The sequence below is a fragment of the Elgaria multicarinata genome, chromosome 3 (assembly GCF_023053635.1).
Source record: "Elgaria multicarinata webbii isolate HBS135686 ecotype San Diego chromosome 3, rElgMul1.1.pri, whole genome shotgun sequence".
NCBI lineage: Eukaryota > Metazoa > Chordata > Lepidosauria > Squamata > Anguidae > Elgaria > Elgaria multicarinata.
In genome coordinates, this window is record NC_086173.1 from 51,964,031 (window position 1) to 51,986,099 (window position 22,069).

Sequence of the window (22,069 nt, forward strand, 5' to 3'; positions counted from 1 at the left end):
GAGATGTGCAAACTGTCCCTTTAAATCTGTTGCCCAAATGAGGGAATGAAAAGAAAGTGAAAGTCAGATCTCAGAATATAATTTACTACCTAAACAACTGCAAGAGGTGGAATATTGTTCTCAGAGGACTCCATATCATAATTCTCTTACAAAAAGGTAATCATACAATCACACTGGAAATGAATAAGGTCTGCCTAACATGATTTGCAAAGATATCTTGTTTATTTAATAATATCTTAATCTTGACTTTCAGACAAATATTGTCTTCCAAAGCAGTTCCTGTTAATCTAAAATAAGATGCAGGCCTTGTCCTCAGGCTTACAAACAAAAACAGGCAAGACACTCAAGGGAAGAGTAGAAAGAAAACAGAGGAAGGAGATCAGTTTGACAATGCCATAAGGATGTACTGAACTATAAACAAGCATTTACATCTGGTAAGGGCCAGGCTAGTCTTTCCCTTGCTAGGAGGGAGAGGTGTAACCTCCCCTGGCCCTTGTTCCTCTGGTCCATAGCAGAGGTCAGAGTGTAATTCCCTCTTGCAACTGCATTCCTAGTTTAGCCAATACTAGCAAATGGGCCCATATTTACATGGGTTGGAACTGCCTTTAGGTTGATACAGAAGCTTTCAAGCAAACTTGCACAGCTGTCACAGTCGGACACATTGTGCCTGCCCCTCCAGAGTGAAGGCATACTTGCTGGAACCCATAGACACAGCCCCTGCCATAGTCCACCCCTTTAGCCCCCAAAGGGAAAAGTCTGTCCACTCCATCCCCCTTAGATGGAACTGTCCCACAGAAGAGGGAAAGGGGCAGACCTATAACTTGACCTACTAATCTTCCCTAGCTTCAAACTGTGCTTGTTATTTTTCTTTTCTTTTCCTGTTTACTTTAACATGTGGGGGGCCTCCTTCAATATTTGGGGCTTGCTTTTTTTCACTGTCTCAAAAACATTAGTGTTGTATGATTAAAATCTGCTCACTGCAGTGCTAAATCATGATGGAAAATTTGATTGAAATCAATCGAATGGTACTGAAGCAGTATATCTTTATAAATTTTGACTTGCCGCCCTTTTGGTTCAAGATGGTGGTCGAAATTTTCACTATGCCTAAAACCATCCCAGATTTGCAGAACAATCCGAGATTTGTAGAACAAATCCTAAAGGTTTCATAACAATCTGATGTACAGTTTTAAAATCGTTTGAGGACATACAAACAAGCACTTCCTTTTATTTTTATAAAAAGATAATAGTAGTTTTTGTTTTGAGTTATCCGTTCTGTGCCTTACAAAGAGGGTTCCATACAATCCAGAACGAACAGGAGAAGAAGCAGTGTTTTGCTCCTGTGGCAAAAGGCAGTAATCCTAAATGGGTTGCTGAGATCAGTAGAATTTGCGCATAAAGAAACCAAGATTCAGGCCTGTGAGAGAATCATAGGTTCTGTTAAAAGTAACTAGAAGCTATGAAATGATTGTGAGGCTCTCAGACAATAACAATTTAATCCAACCCCCTCTCTATATAAGGTAGTTATATTTGTTTATTTGATTTGTGTAGATTTGTTTGCTGCAAGTATGAGGTTAGGATGTTTCCAGATGGAGGGTTTCTAGTGCTTCCAATGAGATTGCAGCACCAATTGGGCAGCTGTTCTGTCTTTCTTTATTAAGCTTCCTGATGAGACTTTTATGGCACCATCACTCTCATTCACAGAATTATTATTATTATTGGGGGGTGGGTGGGTTTCCAGACGTCATCTTCTTCAACTCGTAAACTTCCCATATTTTCCCACCAGTATGTCTGTCTTTTCTCTTAGTACAGATAATCGGTCAAGAAAGAGCTCCACAATTCCTTCTCATTGGCAGCCCAAGGATCCCTCCATCTGGAAGCATCAACAGACGGGGTGGAATCATGGTTCCCTACAGTCGCCTCTCCATCTCCACTTGTCCCACAATATTTCCTCTTTCTTCCCGGAGAAGAAAGGAAGTAAACAAAGACCATGTGACCCATTAGGTGGCCATTTTTATCACACCGCTTTTCCTGCACACAGCACGAAATGGCAGCACATTCCATTTCCTAAAATAAGTCGGATTAAAAGGGGTCCATCTTGTGACGGAAGAAAGGCAAGAAGGAGCAGGAGGCGCACACTGTTGTCTAAAAGACACGTGAAAAACCATGAGTGGGCAGTAGCGAGTGTGCAATAAAACACTCATCTGTTGAACTACGTGTGGAAAGAGAAAAGTCTGAAGAAGCAGTGGGAAAAGACAGGAGATGGGGTGTTAGTTGAAGATGACTGGACCCTCTGTAAAATTATGTGAATGAGGCCAGGCAATGGCATCATAAAAAGCTCAACTTTCGTTGACCCTCACAAATGATTTTCATTATGTAGATGGAGAATAGAGGTTGAGAAATAGTAATTTGCTTAAGTGGGCCTATAGCTGATGCTTGATTTTTAAAAAGAGTGTTAGGTAAGCTTACCAGGTAAGCTCTTTCACCTAACTCCAGATTTATTGGGAGTGGGGGAGGTGACTAGGTTTAGTTTAGAAAATAAAGATACTCTACACATGCTCAAAGATACTCTTTTAAACCAGTGAACTATGGCTCCTGCCAGCGGCTGATTTAGGGTCTCCATCCCCCCTCCCCAAATTCCAAACCAAACTATTGAGGAAGACTATTTGGCTCCTCAGTTTTAAGAAACCTTTTTGTTTCCCACCTACTTTAATTAATAAGAAACCTAGACCCATGTTTTCCAGTTGGGTTGTTTGTTTATCGCAGCAGGAGCAATAACAGAGATTTTTTTTTCCAAAGGAACAATGGCGAAGTATTCTACCAGCAAAAGAGGAGCAGGCTGCCATCAGAAAGCCGTCGCTGGCTCTTACTCGCATACGTATCCTCTGCGTGCAAATTAAAAGCTGAGCAGGCTGTCGTCGTCAAGAGCCCTCCCTCTTATGAGCATATTCGCCGTTTTGTGTATTTTACACAGACTGGCACCATTCAGGACTCCGCCCCTGCTCTCTGGATCCTGGAGGAATGCAAGCCTCAAATCCGCCTAGCAGCTAAAATGCATCTGGAATTCCTCTGATGAAAAGGATCTGCGGGGGGAAAGGGAAAAGGAGGGAGTTCTGTCCTCCCTCTGCCCCCACCCCCGCGCGCCCATGTCTTTTGCATGGATTTTCTTGCAGCAGTTCCGTGCTAGAGGTCTCCACCGAGCTGCACAAATAGGAACTGGCTGTATAGGAAGGTTGCTCTTCCTTTTGTGCATCACCCAGCTAACTCGGTGCAAGTAAGAGCCCTGCAGTCTTCGGATTCTGATTTCCACCCATAACAAAGGCAAATTATCTAACCGCCCCTTCCAGAAAGCAGGAATTTTTTTTTTTGACGTAGAGGACAATAAGGCCGGGCAGATTCGTACGCCACATCTCTGGCCCTTCTGCTCCCTCCCTCGCAAAAGGCAGATGGAAAGAGAGCGGGAAGGTGATGACAGAGCTTGGAGCCTGATACCACTGCAGCAGCACTGATCACAATAGAACATCTGCAAAGCCATTGTCCCAACCTCAGGTCTGCTCAAGATCAGCTCCACTGGCCCATCTTGGCCGATCGCAGCCTTAAAAGTCCGGCAACTGGTTCCTGCCTTCATCAGTTGGTTTCTTGGAGAATATCCCCTCTGCTCCCCTTTCCCCACGGCTGGTCTTTTCTCACCCTTGATTGTATCTCCGCAGTATTCTCTTTGAGAGCTCAATCTCGCTTTGCTTACAGCTCTGTTTTGGATGTTTGCGGAACAGAGCTAATGCTGAGTGCGGACAGGATGGAAGAGTTTCAGAGTGAGGAAGAGGAACCCTGGTACGACCAACAGGACTTGGAACAAGGTAAGGAAATGTATAAACACTAGCAGCAGCATAGCCAGGATGATCTTCACACAGCGGCAGAAATCATCTAGCATAAGAGAATCGGATCAGAAGCAAACTGGCTGTCCAGTGGGGTAAAAAACATTCCCGCCCATACCTCTGAAACCCCACTCTCACTAGCTTCACTCTCACTAGCTGCAACATCTCCTGGGGAATATAAATTTACCAAATTGTATAGTTAATAATTCATGGCTCATCATGGGGCAACTTCTAGTTAAAATGCTTCTGTAGACCTAGAGAAAAATACATCTTGTCCCTGGTTATTCTAAAGGGATAAATCTGTTGTGATGTCATTAGTGCTCAAGGTGTTAGACCCCTGTAAAACTGTCATGACATTTGGCTGTTTTGGGTCCAGTGAGTTAGCTATTAATGCTACTTTAAATTTAGATGCTATTGAGTAGAGTTGATTACAGACAATTGTAAACAGAAATTATTTGTGCTAAATCAGACATCTAATGAGAGTGGAGCAAGTTTTGAGTGGCAAACAACTCTAAAGTAAATGAACCATTTTTAAAAGGCAAAAATATATTCATTTTTAATAAATGCACAGGCACAATTGTATGATGTATGCGTGTAGGCAGTATTGGTTCATCGAGCTGCAGCAAATTCTGTGTTTCATTTTGCTGAAATGTAAAAGTTTTTGCAACTTCAATCACAGAACTGGAATGAGAGAAGGATGATGAAGTAGGCTTTAAGCATTTCATTTTCAACAATACATACTTAAACAGATGGAAAAAATAAGCTGTGTAGACATTAGATTTGCAAATTATTGAGCCCTGAGCTAACTAAATGAAATTGGAGATCAATATTCATGTGTTGTGGAGATAAGGACATAACTAAGCACTTTTAGGTCCCATTGAATTAAGCATGCCCCATTGAGTTAAGCATGTCCTTGACTCTCCCATTAAAATAAGTGTGGCTTAAATGTGCTTAATGTCAAGCAAATTGTATCCTTACTTAATTGAGGGTTACAACTTGCTTCAACCCATCTACAGAAACTCAGGGTCCTAAATGAGGAATCTGTGTAGACAATAACAGCATACACATTGGGCCCAATTCCTTGAGTCAGAATCAGAAAAGTAAATATATTTTTCAATAGTGAGGTCACCAAGAAGGCTTGTTTCATGATATTGAACTCAAAACTGACAGTACCCAAGTACTTCTACTTTATGGTGTAAATCAGGAATGAATTTGTATGATATGAAAAAAAATATGCATACAAGATGAAGACAATTTGGAGAGCTTCCACATCCTTACATACCAGTCTTAAGACTTGCTGAGCCAACACCTAAGTGTTGCTCGCTTAGGATGGGAACATGCCATCTGTATGTTGCCAGCAATAACATTAGCACAACATCAAAAAAAAATAATTTTACACTGGCATTGCAGAGACTTGATGGAGGCATGCCAGACTGAAAAACTGGCGCCATTACTGAGGAATAGGTTCCAAGAAAGTAGTGGTGATAATAAATAAGCTTAAACTAACTAGAAATATGGACATGGAGAAGATTTTGAGGCTAGCACAATGGACTTTTACTGCTTAGTAACTACAGCTACAGTTAATTTGCATGATGTACAAAGCTGTCAAGTATTGACACTATTGTACTTCATGCAGCTGCACTGAGCCAGAGCAACAGTCTCTGATTGGTCAGTGCTCCAAGTTTAACATAATTGTGGAGTTGTCATTTTAGTTGGGAAATAAGGAAGATACAGAATGTGGTTATTAGGCATTATACATTACTAAGACGATCTGGGTGCCAGCCTCCTGGGGTACATAGAAGAAAGACAGTGTTTGGCAGCAGATTCAGATAGGGCCAGTGACCCTTTCTTCAGGTTAAATGCAGAAACAGCTAAAGGCAAAGTAATATGGGAATCATAGTTGTTTTGATGACCTAGATTATAGTGAATATTTTACTATGATTTTGCTAGCTCGTCAAAGGTGTATTATATGTTGGGTTTATAAAACCAGCCAGTGCTTTTAAGTCGGAGATCACTATGCTCACTAACTACTTGGCTATTGGTGAATTATACCCACTTCCTAAAATATATCAAAGCCTATACCAGCTACTTTTATTTTCTTTGAATTTCCAGCTACTTAAGAGTATTCATCTCTGCCCCAAGGAATTTGCTTGCATAACATATCAGGGGGTTTGATGCTTTTGTGTGCACAAATACACACATACATTTAATTAAATTTGCCCTTATCTAAAGGCACTTTTTCTGTGTTGCCCTCTTGCTCTCTTCTTGTAGTGTGCAGAGTGGTTAGAATTCTACATAGACTCTGGTAACCTATGCAGCACATTATGAACCTCAGTTTCTATTTGTAATCCCAGCTTCTTTTTGTTAAATAAGAAAAGAAAGAAAAGGGTGGAAGCAAGTTTATGTTTCTCGTGTTCTAATTTATTTATGTATTATTTATTTCATTTCTAATCCACCCAATAACTAATGTCCTCTGTGCTGATTTCAAACAGTTAAAAAACATAAGAGCCATTGAGCAGTTAAAACATAAAATACAGTACAAATACTTAAAAGAATAAAATGCAGTGACTCTGAGTCTGGAAGGAGTTGGCATGGAACTTCCTGTTTTGAGATGGCCCTCTACACATGACCTTGGTCTTCCCCATGATGCTGCCCAGCTTGCCTTTAAATACATGCTAGGTAAATATTATCGCCTGCCAATGGCCACAATATATTTATAACATCAACATTCTAATAATATTTTGAAACTGGAATATATTAAGACTGTATGTGCAAATTTGAGAAGTGCATGCTGTTGGCAGAGTTTATGTTTTCTGAAATTTGCAAAATAGGACACTTTAGAACAGAAACCTTGATTCTAATCCAGATTATCATATATAGGCTGTTTTTTTTTTTTTTAATTTTATAGACTATTGTGTGAGAAGGATTGGATTCCTGAGAAAATTGTCTCTGTGGGTGGGTGGGTGGTGGTGAGAGTAGATGACTTTCGGGCTTATTCTAGCTCTTTGATTCTCTGCTTTTACAAACGTGTTTTGCATAGACAAAACAACATTAATTGATTTTAGATTTGCTATTATGATTTAGTAGTCTTAAGTAGCCTTCTTTGGTTAAGATCTGCTTCCATATATACTTTCACATTTAATTCAGACATTGAGATTGGATAGTAAAACATCAACCTAAAAAGAGTTTTAGTGCATAATATAATGAGCTTATAGTCAACAAATATAATAACGGTCAACTATACAAACAAAAAATATTTTTTAAAAAAGAAATGGTGTTCCCATTCTTATTTGAGTTACATTAACAGTAGAATGTTCTTAGAGCAGTCCTTGTTTAATTACTTCCCTCCAGAATGATGTTTGGAATATCGGAGGCTTATAGGCCACTAGCTTTTTGTTGACCAATGCAAAGAAGGGAAAACCAATTTCCATGAAGTGGTTATGTTTGGCCACCCCTCTCAGAACTCTGCTATGGCGGGTTAATCACTCTGAAAGTGCGGTTTTCCAGATATTGGTGAACCAGCCCTGCATCGTGCAGCTGGCACCTGTTTTCCAATGTTGTACTATTTCTAGGCGTGCTGCTCACAACAAAAATAGGATTACCTCACAGTGTGGCAAATTGCCTTTTACATTATCCATTAGAGATAGAAGTGCTAAGAAGGGTTCTGGCACAACAATGCAACCAACAATATCTGAAATCACCCCAAATACTCCAGACCAGAAGTGTTGAACCTGGAGACAGTCCCACCACATATGGACCAGCATCTCAACACTCCCACATCCCCTCCAGAAAAGTAGAGACAGAGACAGGTTCATCCAATGAAGTCTTGTTGGAGTGAAGTGCCATCTGTATATTGTTTTAATTGTCAACACTTTCATATCGGCAGAGCTATTCTCCGAAGGTAGTTCGGTCCAAAGTTTGGCCCAACTGTCATTGTCTATTTGGCACTGGAGATCAGTTTCCCAAACCGTCTTTAAACTTCATGTGTCACTTTGGGTGCTGTTTATTTATTTTACGCTTGTGTTTCTAATGTATTTGTTTTCATGTGATGTTTTAAATTATTGGTTTAATCTCGGTTTTATTATTAGCCACCTTGAGCGTCATTTTTGGTTAAAAGTCAGGATATAACAAGCAGCTGGTGATGGTATTGTAACAGCACATTTAAAGTAGTGCAACTAAATTGTGCTCTAATGCCCATAGTGCTTGCATCCAAACACAAATGTCCGCCGGTAGGGAAAAAAGTTTCAGGGAGCAAGCATCTGTGTTCACGTATTGGATTTAACCACAACCCCCTTTCCCATTTTGCTGCAGAAAGGCATTCTGGGACCACAGCCTCTTCCTCTAAGGAAGTCCTACAATTGGAATGTATGAATTGAAGGTAGAGCTATGGAAAGAAAAGGAGACAGTGAGCCTTGTTTCTGGCAGCTGCAAGGTGATGTGGCTGTACTGACATAATACACCAGTTTCTCAAGGAATGTTTGCTATGAAAGCTCAAGGGAGTGAGTTACAAAACCTAAACTGTAAAGAGGCAGGGACGTTTTCTAGACCTTCTCATATTGCTTGCTTCAGAATAAATGCTTTTTAAAAAATGGAATGCAGTCAGATGGCAAATAACCTGTAAGGAGGAAGGATAGAGCCACTAGCCTTCATTTGCTCCTCCCTTCTGAAATAACAATAGTTTGCTCCAGCAATAAAGTACTTCATTTCTGTATAGCCACTTCAGTGGGCCATTTCAGTATTGTTTTTCCGCTCTGTCCTCAGGCTGAGAAGAATCACTATATAGCTATATGTAATAGGTAAGGCAGGGTTCTTTCTTGCAATATGTGATATGAAAGTTGGATGGAAGATTCTGTTTTTCAAAAGAGCCCATCTATCCAACTATTTTTTGCACCCAGGAAGACAGAATTAGCTACAGTCCAAACTCAAAACATTCTTTTTGTATAATCTTAACACAGCATCTAAGATTTAGAAAGTCTTGCATTCTTCTCCCTCAAAATATGCAATCTTTTAAAACAATCTTTTGTAGTACATGATTTATTTGTTTTGCATACATGTAATGACAAAAATTGATGATACCATGTTGCTCCTATACTTTTCAGTAAAGGCTTGGGCATTCATCATTTTAGAGAACAAACCTATAGCCCTCAGACAAGATCTGGGGTGGGGGGGCATAGGATACTTCGGGTTCCTGGATCCTGGAGAGGCAGCACTCTGACCTCGGACTCAGGAGTCCGAGCTCCCCACCCCACCCCCTCACAATGGGAGTGGAGAGAATCGTATTGGCTGCCTCTCCAAGGTTACCTCAGAGGGAAGGGAAAGGGGGCATGACAGTGGGCGGGGAGTGGAGGGGACAGCTTATGCCATATTCCCAGTACTCCCCAGTTTCCTTCCCTCCCCCTCCCTGACGCTTCAGCTAGATGGGCAAAAAAGCCCATCTAGCAAAAATACAGAATGGGAGGAGTGCAGAGGCAAAGATCGCCTCCACCATCCCTCCTGCTCTGTTTTGGACGGCAGTTAGCCTCAGAGGTTGGAGGCTTACACACCATCCCCATAGGACTGCACCTTTACCCCTTGATGTACCACGATGTAACTGCTGTATTAGGGGCGCTTCCAAACAAGGTTTTTATTATGCAACTGACCTGCCTCAATCATGGAATTTGACTGGGGGTGTAGATGTTGTTTTCCTTTTCTAACCTTCCCACATTTTCCAAATGCTTCTTCCTTCTTATTTTCTTTGCCTGAAAAATCTGTTAAGGAGGAAAAGATGGAATAGCTGCCTCTGTCTGGAAGTACCTGAGGTGTCTATAAATCTTTCATTCCAGAACAGTAGCTATGTTGGTCTGTACATTCAAAAGTTTTTTTAAAGTATGCATTTAAATCTACCAAGGGCTAATATATTGATAGCAACTATCCTGGAATAACAATGGAGAGTGTGGGCAAACTTCCTGTGCGTTCAGCAGTGCTAAAACTCCAGATCTTTGCATTGGAATTCAACATTGTATAGAATTCCTGCGCAAATACGTTCAGTTGTGTCAAGCAGCAGGATCTGGCTAACTTGCCACTTGAGATAGGCTATGCTCATGTGAACATGTGAATTTATTTTAACCTCCCCCCCACCAAAAAAATTAAATACTCCATGTTAGATAAGAAGGTTGAATTAAAGGCAAAGAAAAGACATGCCTCATTGTTTTAAACCATCCTGATGACATTTTTAAGTAGTTGCTCACATCATTCCATGTTTTATCTCCCACTACTTTTCCTGCCTCAAGGCTGGCTTACATGACATTCTCCAAAAAAAAATTCCTTACCCAAACAATTTTTTCTGTCACAGTTGGGAAATTTTATTAAATTTGCACAATGGCATTATTTCTTCATAATATATTTTGGACAATTAATTTGCGGGATTTGGGGGGGGTGACCTTTTGTTTTGCTTGCTTGTTTAGCAGGGAGATGTTTGGTGTGGAATTGATGGGGGGCTAAAACTTTTGGCAGAGTCTATTTGCACTCAGTAACTCCTCTGAAAATCACATGTGTTCATTGCCATGAATCAAGAAACATTTGGCTTATTTTATTTACAAGGTTTTATATATGAATTAACAATAACAATAAAACTATGCCAAATTAAAGCATTCTGCTTAAAGCTACAGATAACTCCTGTTTCATTGAGGAATGAAAAAGATACCTTGTGGAGTGGCAGAAAAATTACCAGATTCTGTCACTAATCTGAAGCATTGCTCTGTAGAAGTGTGATGCAGATCACCTGACACTATGGGCTGTACTGCTGTGATTGGCTGGTTGTTGTCTGACCCAAAATCTGCACAGTTGGAAGGATGCTGACTATCTCTGCAGTATCTTTGGCTCTTACTTATTTATGAGTCAGAAACTGCAGGTGTGTTCTGCTAATGGAAGGTTTTTCACTGACTAATTGCTGAGCCACTGTACCGGCGGACCAATGGTCTAAGTAAAATATGGGAGAAGGGATTATATTTAGTCCATTTTAGAACATCTTCCAGCATTAAAATTTGTGGGCATAGAACTGCTTCATAAATATTTTTTCTGATTACATTGTACTATAGGAAATATGTCTCTACATATATATTTTAAGTCAGCCCTAAGTATGCTAAACTATTCCACAAAAGCTACTAGATTTGTTTCTATTCATGATTAAATTTTGGTCAGGATTCAAACAACCATACAAATAACCTGATTCACCCAACGGGCTTTGGATGTAACACCGCTTAAACAACAGTCCTTTGTGGTTAGTAACAAACAACTTTTGAAACTGAGAGGTGTCATCTGCTGTAGAAAGAAAGAAAAGTTACAAATTCTACTGGATACATGAAAGACCTTGCATTTTGATCACCTAAAATAGCTCCTTGGGCCCTCCAGTTGTTGTAATAAGATTCCTTCGGTCCTCTGAGTTTTGTAGCAGTACTCCCATGAATGAAAAAATATAATATGGAAAGCAGCTCGTGCCATGGAGTAGGGCACTCTTAATTTAATGAATTCTGAAAATTTATTTATGTATTTATTTTTATTTATTTATCACATTTATATCACACCTTTTTTCCTCCAAGGAACCCAAGGTACATAATCATCATCATCCTCCCCATTTTATCCTCACAACAACAACCCTGTGAGGTAGATTGGGCTGAGAATCTGTGACTGGCCCAAAGTCACCCAGTGTGCTTCCATGGCTGAGTGGGGCCTAGAATCCGGATCTCCTGACTCCAAGTCCAACACTCTAACCACTATACCACACTGGCTCCAAATTGGTATTCTGAAAGGCAAATAAAACGAAACAACAACAACCCCACCCTAAATATGATGTAGACTGGGATTATATATACACTTTCTTCTACAAACTCATGAACCTTCAATGGAAGATCATTTTAGCACATGGTTCCACATGCAGGAGAGACTAGAATGAGAAGAAAGTTGCAGTCAGAGAAGAGGGGTGGGGAAACAGATTGATCTTTTGGACCCTGGAAATGCCACCTAGCTGGAACATGGCTAGTGTGTATCTGGAGTAATAAGTATTTGGAAAATTGTGCCTCATAAGTTTAAATACCATTCCAGCTAGTAATGCATCCCTGTGTTAGTCATTCATGCCACATCAGCAACCTGAGAATAAATCCTTTTGCATCTTATGAAAGCTCCTTGGTATATATGCATGTAATAATTAAACATTTTGGGCAGAATTCAGTTCCCCCGTTGAAATAAATGAGACTTAACATTGAAATCAGTGGGACTTAAATTTTGCTCAATCATTAATATGCCATAACCTTTTTCTTTAAGCAGACTTTTTTTAACCCCAGTATTTTCCTTTTATGAATCATTTTTGTACCCAGTAGTTTTAGCCTTTTATCATATTATTATTGTTGTTATTGCACTTATATCCCACCTTTTTTCCTCTTGCAAGGAACTCAAAGCTAGGGTGTCCATATGAAAAGGAGGACCGGGCTCCCGTATCCTTAACAGTTGTATGGAAGAGGGAATTTCAGCAGGTGTCATTTGTATGCATGCAGTACCTGATGAAATTCTGTCTTCATCACAACAGTTAAAGCTGTAGAATCCCGGCCTAGCATAACCAGATACAAAAGAGGGTAGGGCTCCTGCAGCTTTAACTGTTGTTCCTTACTATTTTTTTACCATGTTTGTGTCTTTAATGTACTATTATCACCCAACAGAAAGCACAAAGGGAATTCTTATGTATATTTGAAGTAAATGGTTAGATGGTTCCCAACAAATGTGTGTTTTGGAAGAGAGCACAATAGAATGAAAAATAAATGCTCTGTTGGCTCCTTCCCAAAGGATTATTATTGTTTCTGTTCAGTCACCTCACAAAGTGCAGCATTACTACAATGAGCACTGAAGACTATGGGAACTAGGAGTACCTAGTGCAAAAGGCCAACAGAAATATTAACATTTTACTTAATAACGTGCAGCTCCTTCCCACATCACAACAATAACAATAATGCCAGAAGCTTCAGGCCAGATGAGAAGAGAACATGCTGCAACTTCTCCCCTCACCAGCAAGATTCCTCCTGAAAACTAGGGCAGTGGAGTTGCAGGGGACTGCTGGGTGGAGCCTGGTGGGATGTTATTGGATGTCAGCAGCATAGTAGGCCCACTGAGGACTGGAGTAGCCCCTCCTCGCTCTCGGCATGAACTTTTCCATTTCAACTTCCTTCCATTTTCACTTCTGATGCCTCCGATCTCAACTTTGGCAACTTCTATATACAATCTAGAGTATGTAAGTAACTTTAGAAGTCTGCTGCTCCCCATGTGGACAAGACAGTACTGTCCCTGTAAAAGCAAGCAGTAACACCTTTTTCATTTGAGTATACAAATCCACAATGCGTTCACAACTTTAGAAGTTTGCTCCCCCCACATCCCCAAATCAGTATTGTTCTTGTAAAAGCAAGCAGTATCCCTTTTCTCGTTTGCATATACATTGGGAGAGGGGGTTGAGTAGAAAGGTGTTGCAACCAACCTGGGAGAGAGCCTTACTTTGGTTTCTAACATGGACTAGGCAGTCTGAATTTTTATAAGTCCAAAGTATTAAGCATTGGTATATTGGTTAGAATCATATTGGGGTGGTGGTGGTGGTTCTATCACATGTGACTTGCTCAGATGGCCTAATCCTTAAAATCAACATGCATGCATGTTGCTAAGTGTTCTGAGGTGGGGGGTTGAAAACAAAACGAATAACAATAGTTTGATGCTCTGAGCCAGAACCATCATTAACACCAATGCTCCAGTGTGGAACACAAAAACGGTTCACCTATGCCTGCCACTACAGAGAAGCACAGAGCACTGAACAGGCCTGTAATGGCTGGGGTGGGGGCGATGAAATCTGCAGGATTTCCAAGTTAGTAACAGATGCCTTTTTAAGAATACTTAAGAAAGCAAATGAGAACTGAACAGCAAGATACTTGGAAGTCTCTGCTAATCACATAGTTGACTGAGATAAGGCAGAGAGCACAAACTCAAAAAACTAAATAAATAAAGCACAACAAAGTGGATAAGGTGGGTGTTACTGAACACCAGAGGGTGCAAGAGCAGTGTTCACTTTGGAGACTTCAAAGAAGGAGCTGAAAATAAAAATATAGAAGCTTATTTTACCACCTGGGTTAAAGTGATTTCAATTGTATAGGACCAGAGAAGATGGACACAGAGCAGTCCACAAACCTCTTCTGATTTTCTTTTTTAATATTTCTGCATTTTCATGACAAGGAAATGGTATTAAGAGAGCAGAGGCTGTTAAAGCATGAAGGGCACTGCATTTCAAAATTTTGAGTTCTCTCTTTGGAAATGCTGCACGATTGCAAAATGATGAATGATAGTCCTTATCTAATAACAGTCCTTTTAGCTAAAGAATTACAGTAACAATGGGGCTGAGTTCTTCCCTTTTAAACATATAGTAGCTCAAGAAATTCAAACATATATAGTCCTGGGGATGAGAAAAGGATATTTGATATTCATCAGGCTGAAGCTTCATTCTAGAGAAGATATGAAAATGCTAAAAGATATTGTTGAAGAAAAAGTAAAGGAAGAGAACCAACTTGATGAAGAATTGCAGCTTTCTCGTTTTAAAGAATAAAAGGAAAGGGAAAGTTGCAAATACAAGGAGTGGCTTTCCAACATGAGAAAGTGGAGAAGGAGATAATGATCAGCCTTCAGATCTCAAGATCTCTACAACAGTCCATGGGTTATTGAGAATTGTTTAACCTTCCAACAAGCCATGCCACCAGGGTTCAGATGACACAAAAAGCTACAACCAGGCAATGATTATGCAAACCACACTGCAGCTCACAACAAGCCACCATGGCTTATTTGAAGTTTTTGAGCAAAGGATTATAGGAATTGTAATGCAAAATGTCTGGAGGACACCAAGTTACCTACACTGCTCTAAGCCATTAAAAGAAACATTGGATTTATAAACTATTTGATGTTCGGATAAATAGACAAACTTATACAACAAATTCAAATTAAATTTGGGAGGGAAAAAGATGATTTTATGGCAAAATGGTGACTTATATGTAACTTATAATTACATATTTGGAGAATGATCACATAAGGATGCATATGTATTAAAACATTCTTCAATATAGAGTTTTATTATTAGAGGTTAAAATAGACTCAACAAGGAAACAAGTAGAGTGGGAGCCGGAATAGTAGGAAAAGGTAAGCTAATGGGACTGATATGATTTCTCTTCTGCTGTTGCACTTTTTGCAAACAATTACTACAGTATTATTATTTTTTAGGTTGCTCTAGTGCTGGTCTGAGTGTGACAAATGTGCTGGGTCACCCAGAGCAATCTCTGTTACCATGACAACATGGGTTCCTGAACTGTTACTGTTTTATTGCATTCTGACTTTCTGTTTTCTTACTGTGTAGCTATCTTCCTTTCTTACTTGTCTTGACATAATTTGTTTAGCTGTTTTGACAAAAGACCCGCTGGTGAAGCAACCTTTACCATATTCTACAAAGCCCATTGAATAATAAATAATACATTTATCCTAGTGCCTGTATGATATCTACAAGGTAGTGTGATATCTACAAGGTAGTGTTAATAATTCTAGTTTACAGAAGAGGTGTAGTGACTTTCCCAAAGCCACCTAGTCAGTTTGTAATGAGGGTATCTTGGTAAGTGGGTTTAGGATTGCAGCCTAAACACCACTGAACCTAGTGAGACTTACTTCTGAGTAACCATGCATAGAATTGCACTCTTAATCAAGTACATTCACTGTTTGATGGATGTATCATCTTTCCAATAGTTTGAAAAACAAATCTGCCAAACCAGTTCTGATACAACACTCCCAGGGATGGAAGTTTGGATGGGCTCACTTTAAACAATCATATATTAGCTTAATAGGCTGAGATACATATGAGCCTTTTGCTCGCACGCTATGTGATTGTGCCATGCCTTCCCTCCCTTCTTGGTGTGCAGTGATAAGCCAGAAAACCTTCAATTAACCATTTTATCTGAACCAGGAAACTTTGCTCACCAAGCTAGGAACAAGCCAGGATCATAAACCATGATTTGAAGTTGGTTTAAGGTCCTGGGTTATTCCGAACCTGGTAGTTTTCTGACTCAGAGGAAACAGGAAACAATATTAATTGAAGATTTCTAGGGGGGACTACAGTGTTTTGGGGAGGAGGGAACGAGTTGCATGCACAAGAAACAAGGTTCATTCATATCTTCACTTATTCATTGAAACTCATCCATTGTGTAGCTGGAAAGGAAAAATTATGGGATGGCGTATAATTGTCAAATAAACTATAAAATGTATCACTTAAAATAATATTGTTTTAATGATGTTTTAAAAGATTATGTTTTATTCATACTATAATTACAAATATACCCAGTGTTAAAATTGGGACTGAAGCTGGTTAGGTACCTTATTACTATCATTATCATAATCGTCATCATCATTTATATAGTGCATCTATGCACATGAGGCTATACAAAGAACAGGTATGCCCAATCCTTAACTCAAGGAGCTTACAGTCTAAAATAGAGACACCAGGAAACAACTGAGGATGGGAGCAAATATTTAAAAGTTTAAAATGCAAACTATTATGGCAAATAAGAGGCTGATTTTATCTTAGAAATGTCTTTTAAACCCACATTTTTATGGGGTTAATTTTTGGGAGAGGAGCTTTATACCTTTATGAAGGGCACATCCAGTAAATGGAGCTAAATGGCAGAACGATCAAGGTTATCTTAGATTTTTAATTTATCATGTCATTTCTACTGGGTGTGTGTGCGTGCGCATGCATGTGGAGTTATGGAACCGATATGATGGTTTAAAGAAGCAGCCAAGAAAGTACTTTAAAAGTAAAATGAAAAATCATCTCGCCTTCCTATTAACTTTACTCAGTCCCAGAAAAGAATAACAATTTTTCTTTCTTTGAACTGAATGTATTTCCTCCTCCTCCATTTATACATCATCTGGCTCCTGCACAAATTATTGCTGAAGGAGTTTTTAAAAACATGATGCTGAATCCTGAGCTTCCTAAGCCACTTAAATCAACCCCAGCAGATTAAATTGGATGCCATATGGTGGGACGAGGTTGATGTAATTCTCATGGACACTGGGAGAACCCTAAGCTTTGCTACCTGGAGTGAGGTAGCAGGGATGCTTCTGGGCTGGCACCTATCATGCTAGCCAGATCACCTTGTACAGGATAAAATGTATATAATCTCTGTCAGCTGCAAAAGAAAAAGTATGATGTCAGAGAGAAAGGATCTTAGTCACAACCAAAGGAGCTGATGAATATGGCATTTCCCTTTTCTTCTTCCAGTCCTAATCCCTGTCTTCAATCACACTTTCAGTCTCCTGGGGGTATTTTGAAAATTGGAGATAGCTCTATAAAAGTCTCTCCAACAGTAATTGCAACTCTCTCTTAATCAGACCCGTTCTGGTAGTGCAGCTGCCCGACCAGTGCATTTTGTATCATTAGATTAATAAAATTAAGAGCCTGTCAGTTGTCAGAGTTTACTCTTGGGTATAGTATTCAGAACTGGAGATCAGGATTCTGAGAAAGAATCAGCAGCATATAGCTAGTAGTTCAAGAATCAACAACATATTGGTTCAGGAATACAGCCAAAGTCCTAGATCAGCCTATATACTGGTAATATGGTGCCGTCTATATACTTCCTGATGGATTTTAAGCAGTAAAGGAGAACTACACAAAGCCAATTTATTAATGACAGAATTCTGTTTTTGCATACCATTGCAACGTGTTGACCCTGATTTAGTTACTCCTGTTTAACACACACACACAGAGTTTTATCCAGGTATTATTAACAGGGTCAGTGGACTCTTGTTGCAGCCTTTGCTTCAAGTAAGCTGAGGTGCTTGTTCAATTCCAAAAGTACTAATTACAGGAAAGGGATTTGGATTACAAACCTGTTAATTTTGCTCTGAAGCCTGAGGCCTATTCATGTAGGGGAATGGTGCGGCTGGGAAGTGGGGCGGGGAGGGAGGGGTGTCTCCGGTCTCCACCTTCTGCTATAGCAACCGGTTCCGAACAATAGTTACCCAGAAGCGCTGCTCATTAAAGCCTAGAGAAACCAAGAGAAGATTCAATTAGCACCTCAGTGGCTGCACTGCCCCCTTCTGCTTCCCACCAGGGTGGGATAATTAGGACAATTTACCCTACAGCTGTGCTGCCTCAGAGAGGCCTGCCACTTACACGGGCAGGTGCAGTCGAACGTCTTGACACACATAGGTTTCTGTGGCAGCGGGTCCCTCCGGCAGCAGCCACCAACACTCCACAGTCTTCTCACATGTTCTTGGACAAAAAGGGTGATCAGTCAGCCAGGGACAAAGGCAGCTGTGGAGAGAGAGAGAGAGCTGGTGGAAAGAGACGGTTTCATATCACCAGGCTCAGGGGAGCTCTGTCGGGACGAGAGATGGATGAAATGCAAGAAGGTTAGCCAGCCCTGCAAAATAACTATAAACCCAACATCTGCAAGTGCTTTGTTTGCTCCACGGCTGGTCCTATAAGGTGCTGAACATCATTCCTATTGACTCGAACACTGACTGGATAGTTTCAATCTCCATCAACATCAGCTAGGAAAAGCTGTGAGAGAAGATTATCTTAACAGTCTGAAATCAAAGCTCAGTTTCCTGGGTCGCACTTGCAGAACCCCTTATTGCATTAATTACTGTTGTTGTTAGCATTATTTATATCTTGCCCCTTCCGTTGTAATCACAATGCTCAGGGCAGCTTATGGCCATTTTTAAATGATAAAATCACATTGTAAAATATGCAACACATCTAACAATGACAACAAATGAGAATTAGAGCAGATGAAATGCCTTTTAAACAACGGGGGATTCACTAAAAGCTCAGCCTGGCAAGCTAAATGCCAGAATAGGAGTATCTTGTCCAGGGAGCAGCTGGCCATGAGAGAGGAGTCCAAATGAACCTCCTTAGGTAACAAGTTCCACAGCCTGGGTACGGCCACAGAGAAGGCCCTCTCCCCATCCTAACCAATCATACCTCAGCTACTGATAGGACATGGGGATTATTTATTATTTCACACATGTTTACCTTGTTCTTCAGCCAAATAAATAAGATACTCCCTATTCTCAGGCTTACAATCTAAAAAGTCATGAGACACAAGGAAAGAGATTGGGAGGGAGGAGGGGGAAAGCGTAATGGTGGTGCTTGATTCAGTTGCCCACATTGATGGGAATATGTCTACTAGGGATCTGATTCTAGTGAGGTTAGCATTGCATCTCTTATCCTTCTGGGTTGGCCTGTTCTTTGCTGACCTGTTCCTCTCTTCTCTCTTGTGCTGTTTCTCTTCTCCTTTTTCCATTCTGTTCAGGCTTAGTCTGCTTCTTCTCCTGTCCCCCCAGGCAAGGTGGTTCTTCGGAAGCCCTTCTGGTGCCAGTTGGTTGGGAGAGGGACTCACCACTGAGAGCTGGATGGTGGCAGCCCACCAAGTTGTGTCTGCTCCTTCTCCCATCCCCTCAGGGAAGGATGGTTCCTCTAAAGCCCATCTGGTGGTTTCTCAAGCTGCAGTGTAGAAGATGCAAATTATCTTCCTCAGATCAGGAAAAAGTTACAGCCGTTAAAGCTGCTGTTCCCCTTCTGATGGATATGGGCTCCTTTCACCTGGTTTTGCAAGAATTACACTAGCTTCCAGATGGAATCCAAGATGCTGGTGCTTTTAAAGTCCTTCATAGCATGGGGCCCTCATACCTTCAAGACCACAAGCCTGCCTTCACGGCACCGCTCTGCTGCTAAACCTTGCGGTTTCCATGCTGCTGGGTGGTGGCACATAATACAGACTGCTGGAAGGTGTGCAGGGTTTTCCAGCAGTCATCTGGGTACACACACACACACATTTTCTTTGGCTTCCAACAACCAATCAGCTGTTGCCATCCACCCAGACCACCCCCTGGATCAACACTAGAGCAAGGTCACATGGCGGAAGAGTCTGGTGACCTCGCTCTGAAGAAAAAAGTTGGCGTAAGTCCACGACTTTTCTAAAGTGAAGCATCGACTCTTTGCCCCGCGGTGGCTGCGACTCTGTGGCTGCATCATATAACCAACGCAGCGCTGATTCTCAGCTACCACTGGGCAAAGACGACGTCTAGACAGCCCCCACCTCTCTGAGTTCTGTAAGTCAGGCCCTACTCCAAGTGCCTTTGTTTCAGAGGATAAAAACTTAAGCTGCGAGGAGCAAGGCCCTTATTTTATTTGCCCCAAGTCCTTGTAATGCCTTCCCTGATGATATGCAGACACTCCTCTCTCATGGCCTTCTGTAAAGGCTGCAAGACATTTACGTTGGAATGAACATGGCTGCTGCTGTTGTCGTCATTATCATTGTCATGGATTTTATCTATTTATTTATTTATTTTTATTTATTACATTTTTATACTGCCCAATAGCCGAAGCTCTCTGGGCGGTTCACAAAAATTAAAATGAAGAGCATAAAAACAACCAACCATCTAAAAACACAAATACAATATAAAAAGCACAACCAGGATAAAACCACACAGCAAAACTACTGCACTTCAGCACAAGCTCTCAGAGTAGCTAACAAGTCATAACATAACATTAAAACAGTAAAATACAATTCTCACTTCAGTCTGTCCTTCTGACTCCCACCAGGGTGGGATAATTAGGATAATGTGCCCTAGAGCTGAGCCATTAAATAAATCATAAATAATAATAAATAACTCATGAATAAATAAACAGAGCAATAACATATTTCCCCTCTTTGAAAAAAAAATCCTGCATTAGAAGGAGACTCCATTCAGCTCTGTGACCATGATCAAAAACCTTGGTTCCCCAGTATAGACTGGGTCAGTAAAGGAATTTCCAGAAACATGGATGCCATAGCTCCTCTTAAAAGCACTGGGTTCCAGGTTGACCCTACATGAGAAACATAAGTACCTTCACTGGTTGTAACTTTTCTCTATAGTCTCCAAAGCATTAGGAAGGGAGAAAGTGTGTTTATCATAAAATACTACAGGAAGAGTCCTTGCAGTTAAAAGACATTTGCCATGGTTGAGCTGTTATATAAAATTGCTTATTTTGTCTTAGTGTATTAATTTCAGATGTTTGCAAAATTTATATGGTTGAATTATGTGTTGTGGTGGTTGGCTTTGAGAGGTTAAAATGTTTCAAATGACTACTTCACACATGTTATTGTAAAAAGCTTGGAGGAAAGACCCTCAGCACATTTTGTTTCTTTTATTTTTCAGACTTGCACTTAGCAGCTGAATTGGGGAAGACACTGCTGGAGCGCAACAAAGAGCTGGAGGATTCTCTGCAACAGATGTACACAACCAATGAGGAGCAAGTACAAGAGATAGAGGTACTAACGGCAGACACTCGTGAATGCATAACCCCAGTTGCACTTTTTTGTGCACGTTGAGCATGGCTATGAAAATGCATAGGAGAATTTAGCTGGCATTTTTGCTGCTTCAGTATCGTCAGCGTGAGCCACAGCCGTGGAGACATGTTATTAGGGGGAGGGGTAACGAGCACATATGGAAGGGGCTAAAACAGAGGTGGATTAAGGTCTGCAAAAACAGCAATTCAGTGAGACACAGTTGTACACTCCAGGGAAGCCCTTCCACCCGCCCCCATCCCATATGTTTTCATTCTGAGCGGCAGCTTTAGCAAGGGTCACTTTGAGCTTGTGTCCCCAGATTAGTTTCTTCTAACAAAGCTCCTGAAACGGGGCTAAATTGTTCTGTCCTTTCTTGACACAATGTATATATTTCCCCCTAAGTTTTCTCCCTCTCCAACCATATTTCTAGCTTAAAGAAGTGTTAAGATACGCTTAATAGTAATTTGCCTTGTTTTTAAAACAGCAAATTTTGGAGGGAAAGCATATGAAAATGAATAAGGGATTCTTAAAGCCTCCATACTTCTAAGGCTCTTTTAAAAAAAAGACAGTGGTAGAAATGTTTGTTTTTGAGGGGGAAATTGACTGTTCTCTACTAGAAATATTTGAGATAAAAAAATAAATAGGGATTAAGAAGGGAAAACAAAAACTGATATATTCCACCACCACCCCCAAAGTTCTGTTTCTGGGCTTTTAAACAAGTGGCAGCTTTACGTAAAATGCTTTACGTAGCTATGTTTTCCCCAAAACTTACATACTGGCTCAGTTCAGACAACATGTTTCTCAATGGTGATTTTACAACTCCAC

General features: G+C 40.5%; 1 protein-coding gene across 1 annotated transcript in view; it reads left to right on the plus strand.

The window, feature by feature from the left end:
* The first annotated feature begins 3,132 nt into the window (after window positions 1-3,132).
* The window catches only part of CDR2L (cerebellar degeneration related protein 2 like), a 28,934-nt gene continuing 9,997 nt past the window's right edge, over window positions 3,133-22,069 (plus strand). The window contains exons 1-2 of the mRNA XM_063120260.1: window positions 3,133-3,854; window positions 21,114-21,226. Coding sequence (XP_062976330.1) covers window positions 3,776-3,854; window positions 21,114-21,226 — 192 coding nt within the window. The 5' untranslated portion in view covers window positions 3,133-3,775. The remainder of the gene's footprint in view (window positions 3,855-21,113; window positions 21,227-22,069) is intronic.